The sequence below is a fragment of the Staurois parvus genome, unplaced genomic scaffold (assembly GCF_062004578.1).
Source record: "Staurois parvus isolate SC_StPar_1 unplaced genomic scaffold, SC_StPar_1.0 ptg000287l, whole genome shotgun sequence".
NCBI lineage: Eukaryota > Metazoa > Chordata > Amphibia > Anura > Ranidae > Staurois > Staurois parvus.
Genome location: NW_028318083.1, coordinates 8310410 through 8317047, shown reverse-complemented (window position 1 = coordinate 8317047; position 6638 = coordinate 8310410). Strand labels below are relative to the sequence as shown.

The 6638-nt window shown below is 40.8% G+C and overlaps 1 protein-coding gene across 2 annotated transcripts in view; it reads right to left on the bottom strand.

Annotated features, from left to right (window-relative positions):
- Window positions 1-202: 202 nt before the first annotated feature.
- The window catches only part of LOC149458361 (uncharacterized), an 81079-nt gene continuing 74643 nt past the window's right edge, over window positions 203-6638 (bottom strand). For both annotated transcript variants that reach the window (XM_089682212.1, XM_089682211.1), the window contains 2 exons: window positions 6352-6475; window positions 203-779 (listed from right to left, as the gene is read on the bottom strand). In XM_089682212.1, coding sequence (XP_089538338.1) covers window positions 614-779; window positions 6352-6475 — 290 coding nt within the window. In that variant the 3' untranslated portion in view covers window positions 203-613. The remainder of the gene's footprint in view (window positions 780-6351; window positions 6476-6638) is intronic.

Below are 6638 nucleotides of genomic sequence, written 5' to 3'. Positions count from 1 at the left end.
CATACTACATTTACTGTGATTCCTGAACATACTACATTTAACATTTTTTGAAAATTACAAATAGGAAGACCAAGCAAGCTAACACTTGGATGCAGTCTAATGTCCAAGAGAAAAATCTGCAAACAAACCTCTCTCTAGCCACCTGAGATAATAGATAGTTTCTAATTCCCATCTTCATTTGCAAAATGACCAAAAGCACAAATCTTAGTTCAGCATTTAATTCAATATAACAAAATAGGAAACATTTGCGTGTGCTGTATGAATATTCAGCTAAGTCATGAGTATAATAAACCAATTTCTACAATTAAATGTCAAATTCTTGCATTGCTACAAACACTGGGACTCTAAAGGTGCACCCAAATTAATTTCATTATAAAGATTTGTTTTCTTAATTTCTAAATGTTTAACAGTCAAGGCTTTAGTAAGTTGTGTATCTCAAGCTTCAACTGAGTAAAAGCAACCAATGTGCATGATTTTAATCCTTCAGGAAAAACAAGTAGATCTCAATATATAGTGCTGCTTAATCCAGAGGACATATTTATAACCCTGTTGACTATAATGTGTAGTTCAAGTAAGATCATGTAATGATCATTTGCTGACCATATGTTATCTTCTAGGAAGCTGAGTCGGAAGGCTGTGAACTTTCATTGAGATGATGTTTCTTTGTATGTTTATGAAGTAACTGCTTGTCTGGAGAAGAATACTGGCAAAAGCTACACTTGAACATCTCCCTAGTGTGGTGGCGACGTATGTGTAGGTCAAGACTTTTCTTCTGAATACTGCAAAAGAAAAAACAACTGTAAATGCAGAATCAAACATCAAAAAAACAAAAACAGGCTCAAGGAACAAGTCAGATGTAAACATGGAAACTGCGGATGACAATTTGTTTTGTTTTTTTCCAGGTATAGGTTTAAAGTGTTACTAAACCCACAACAGTAAAAGCAGTCTGTATATACAGTAAAGCATGTTTGTTATACTCATTGTGGAACCTAAGGGGTTAATCCTCCACATTGTGTAAAAAGGATGTTTGATTCTGTCTTCTCTGATCAATCTTTTCTTCCACAGTCCCCAATCCATTTGTTGATAGTACAAAGCCATAGGAGGCAGTCTGCACATGCCTCTGCACACAAACGGATTTGGTGTATGTTTTCTTTTTTTTTTTTTTGGGGGGGGGGGGGGGGAAGGTGCATGTGATCAGCACAGAGCCAATCTGCACTGTCCAGACAGAGGGTCAGGGGTCATGCAGCCTCATAGGACCGTCAAAAGGGAATGAAAACTCTTCCTACAAGCTTTATCCAGTGCTGATAGAAGTCACAAGACTGCCATCTACTGATAATGAGAAAAGGTATTTAGCAGTTAATATTTACTAAAATAATTGCATTTCCATGTTTTGTGTACTGTGGAAGACCAGATATAGTGAATGCAGGGTCCTGGGTTTAGTAACACGTTAAGGATTTTCTCCCATCTCCTTGCATCATTATTTAGTAAATCACTGAATAAGAAGTACATGCACAGCAGAAGTCAGGACAATGGATGCTTGTTCTGGGTCAGTAACCTGTTAAGTGGGTATCTATAAAAAAAAAAAAAAGGGTGACAATCTTGGAGAATGTTCATCGCCTTCATTGTCTCATAATGTATATAATTCTGACAGCTTTAACTATTAAATGCTTGTTTATGCCAGTTTAGTTCCCAAGCATTTTCATTCAGCAAAGCATATTTAACTTTCACCAAGGTTAGAAAATAGTTACAACCCCATCTTAGGGCTGGTACTGCATGCACCCAACAGCATTAATGAGCTACAAGGTGCAATACTAGACACATAGCAAAGATGTCCTATGGCCGTTTCAAAATTGCACCTTGAACCCTTGGGTCCTTTATATTTGCAGTTTTATGCCCAAAATAAAATGGGCAATTAATGTACAGAACTAGTCAACACGTAAGCGAAACGGGAACGCCGCAGTTACCAAGGATCCTGGATCCTGCAGGACAGTCCCAGGATTTTGTGTACTGTGCCAGAAGGGTGCAGAGTACTGGAATGCTTGGTAAAGTTCCATCTCAACGGGAAAAAAGGTAAAGCACCAGCGCAGGAACGTGGAGATAACTTTTATTCTACAAACACCAACGGTGGGGCTCCTTTTTCCTTTCTACTGACACAAAGGATGGAACTTATTTTGCTCATGTGAACGCCAATATTGGTACATATTTTAAAGACGAACTTCAGGAAAGTATCTAAAATAGATATATTCTACATATAGGAGCTGTTTTACCTTCCAAAGGATTTGTATTTCTGTCTGTCCAGTACAGAGCTTTATACAGTTCTGCCCCACAGCACAGCTCTGTCTAGAAGAGGGGATGTGACGTTATGTGCCGCAATTTACCACAGGTCTCCACCACAGCTACCACGCTGTGACTGAACAGTGAAAGGAGAAGCAGCACAAGAGCTCATCTCAACATCACCCTTCTATTAGTATGCTTGCAGCTGTGCTGCTTCTCCCTACATCTCTCTGAGTTCTGCTGTACAAACTGCACAGGGACTGCAAAAGACTGATACCAAGTCCAACATAGGTACTTACACTGTTTCCAATTAATACACAACAGCAATTATTAAACCATTATGGAGTTTAGAGCTGCATTCAGGTGCCTTTTATAGCTGCATAAAATTCAGTTTTAACTTTCAATCACACCAATAATGAGACTTTTTTTTTACTCTCAATGACACTGACAATGGGGGTTACTTTATTCCCACTGACATCCAATGATGAGGCTTATTTTACCCCCACTGACACCAATGATGGGACTTATTTTCCTCCCACTGACACCAAGTGGGACTTATTGTGTTTACACTTACACCAATGATGGGATTGTTTTATTCACACATTCTCTTCAGTGTGACCCCAGTTTTGGTTTTGTCCAAAACAGAGCAAAGCAAAAGGTGCAATAATACCTCAAGCTATAGGCCGTGAATAAAGCCCACTTTATTGGCCATGCCTACATGTGGTTAGTGGGCTTTGCACAGAGCATTCTTCTCCTCAATAACTTCCAGATTATTTTAAAATGTTGACAGCTATAGAGCACTGAGCTACCAAGACTCGTACACTGAGGCTAGGCTCACACTATGTGGGTGGTTGCAGGTGCAGGACAGCGTGTAGATTGCTCCTATTCCTAAACCCACATCCACCGGGGGCCAAAATGTGCTGCTTTCTACAGAGGCTGGGGACTGTCATTCATTGTTAATGGCACCCCCATGCATCTGAAAATGCAGCAGTTTTTTGGGTGCGAGAGATTTCAAGGTGCAAAAGCACCATGCAATCTTCTTGCAGCTGCGTTTTAAAAAAGGTGCAGGGACCTATTTTCGGCAGGTACAGCAGCCTTTTCAAATGAAGGGGCTGGTGTGCCCACGCAAATGCGAACTGCAGCAAACGCACATTTGTGAACCTAGAGTAACAGGTTTACCTTTCTATGGCTCCCTTCTTTTAACAAAAACCTTCAATGTTTTTAGCGTCCCTTTCTCTATAAATTGTTAATCACTGTCAGCAGAAATTAGGCCACTGAGTTGCAGGGAAAGCTTTAGTAACATACGTTTGAACACAGTATTAGCAATTCAGTGAATCCAGTGAACTTTTTTCCATATTTTGAGTATGAAACACCCTCAACAATGTAAATTGTGAACATAAAGCCTATGTGCTGCACTAACTCATATAAACATAATAGTCCATAAACACATTCACAATTGAATCTGTTTATGGGCTATTATGTTTATATGAGTTAGAGCAACCCTATTTATGTACAGTCAGGTCCATAAATATTGGGACATCGACACAATTCTAACATTTTTGGCTCTATACACCACCACAATGGATTTGAAATAAAACGAACAAGATGTGCTTTAACTGCAGACTGTCAGCTTTAATTTGAGGGTATTTACATCCAAATCAGGTGAACGGTGTAGGAAGTACAACAGTTTGCATATGTGCCTCCCACTTATTAAGGAACCAAAAGTAATGGGACAGAATAATAATCATAAATCAAACTTTCACTTTTTAATACTTGGTTGCAAATCCTTTGCAGTCAATTACAGCCTGAAGTGTGGAACGCATAGACATCACCAGACGCTGGGTTTCATCCCTGGTGATGCTCTGCCAGGCCTCTACTGCAACTGTCTTTAGTTCCTGCTTGTTCTTGGGGCATTTTCCCTTCAGTTTTGTCTTCAGCAAGTGAAATGCATGCTCAATCGGATTCAGGTCAGGTGATTGACTTGGCCATTGCATAATATTACACTTCTTTCCCTTAAAAATACTCTTTGGTTGCTTTTGCAGTCTGCTTTGGGTCATTGTCCATCTGCACTGTGAAGCGGCGTCCAATGAGTTCTGAAGCATTTGGCTGAATATGAGCAGATAAAATTGCCAGAAACACTTCAGAATTCATCCTGCTGCTTTTGTCAGCAGTCACATCATCAATAAATACAAGAGAACCAGTTCCATTGGCAGCCATACATGCCCACGCCATGACACTACCACCACCATGCTTCACTGATGAGGTGGTATGCTTAGGATCATGAGCAGTTCCTTTCCTTCTCCATACTCTTCTCTTCCCATCACTCTGGTACAAGTTGATCTTGGTCTCCTCTGTCCATAGGATGTTGTTCCAGAACTTTGAAGGCTTTTTTAGATGTCGTTTGGCAAACTCTAATCTGGCCTTCCTGTTTTTGAGGCTCACCAATGGTTTACATCTTGTGGTGAACCTTCTGTATTCACTCTGGTGAAGTCTTCTCTTGATTATTGACTTTGACACACATACACCTACCTCCTGGAGAGTGTTCTTGATCTGGCCAACTGTTGTGAAGGGTGTTTTCTTCACCAGGGAAAGAATTCTTCGGTCATCCACCACAGTTGTTTTCCGTGGTCTTCCGGGTCTTTTGGTGTTGCTGAGCTCACCGATGCGTTCCTTCTTTTTAAGAATGTTCCAAACAGTTGTTTTGGCCACGCCTAATGTTTTTGCTATCTCTCTGATGGGTTTGTTTTGTTTTTTCAGCCTAATGATGGCTTGCTTCACTGATAGTTACAGCTCTTTGGATCTCATCTTGAGAGTTGACAGCAACAGTTTTTAAATGCAAATAGCACACTTGAAATGAACTCTGGACCTTTTATCTGCTCATTGTAATTGGGATAATGAGGGAATAACACACACCTGGCCATGGAACGGCTGAGAAGCCAATTGTCCCATTACTTTTGGTCCCTTAATAAGTGGGAGGCACATATGCAAACTGTTGTCATTCCTACACCGTTCACCTGATTTGGATGTAAATACCCTCAAATTAAAGCTGACAGTCTGCAGTTAAAGCACATCTTGTTCATTTCATTTCAAATCCATTGTGGTGGTGTATAGAGCCAAAAATGTTAGAATTGTGTCGATGTCCCAATATTTATGGACCTGACTGTATGTTATGTTTCAAATGTGGGATCACCTTTTAAAGCGGAGCTCAACCCAAAAGGGGAAGTTCCGCTTTAAGGACTGCTCCCCCGCTCCCCATTAAGGATTGGCACCTTTGGGGGGTGGTTACCCGAATTTGACAGGTACCTGCTCCCACTTCTGCTCTGATCGCCTAAGTGATCGGAAGTGGAAGGTGTCTTCCCTCCCTGCAGTCTTTTGGGACACGTGACAGGTCCCAGAAGTCTACAGGACCATTCATGAAGTGCAGCGCTACCCGTGCATGCGCAGTGGGCACCCGGCTGTGAAGCCACAAGCTGTCACAGCCGGGTGCCCACACTGAAGATGCCAGCCTCCTGGAATACAGGACGGCCAGTGAAACGGGCTGCAGGACACACACCGCAGGACCGAGGGACAGGTAAGTGGTTGTTTAACAGTTTTTGTAGCTGCTGACTTTTATTTTTTGACAGGGTGAGTGGAACTCCGCTTTAAGTGTTACTGCAGCAGCTGTATTTTATTAGCTCATTCACAAGTTTGATAGCGCACATTGTTTATTTTATTTATTTAACTAAAGCCTATGTGCGAACTACTTCTTATCCTGGTAGTCTTCTGCTAGTTATATGCTGGTAGCTGATGTCACACTGCAATATGAGTGGGAGATAGAACAAAGAATCATTTGACATGAGGCCACACTCTCATTTAGAAACACTGAATAGCTTTGCAGAGCCAAGAAGTGCAATGAATTACATAAAATTTACAAAAAGGTAAATTATCACAAGTACAGTATTCCTTGGATTGGAACTAGCAGTTCACTGATTGCTTTTTCATTTTTGTCCAGCGTTTCTCATTAAAACAGCTGTGATGGTAATGGATTTTTCATTGATCACGGAGAAAGGATAGATAAATAGGGAAAAAACCACGCACCAGCTATAAGAACAGTGTGGGCACTTGTAAGGCTTCTCATGGGTGTGAGTCCTGATGTGTCTACGCAGAGAACTGCAATCTATAGAGGCATAAGTACATAACTCGCATTTAAAAGGCTTCTCACCTACAAGAAAAAGAAAACAGAGATTAAGCAAAGGGAAAGATCACATGTACGTCTCAAAACTAGATAGTCAGTCAGAAAACGAATTCCAATAACACGGATTTCTTGTAACATACTATTTACTAAAGATTTCTGAAGTAAAAGTTCAAACCATCTGAAAACATGC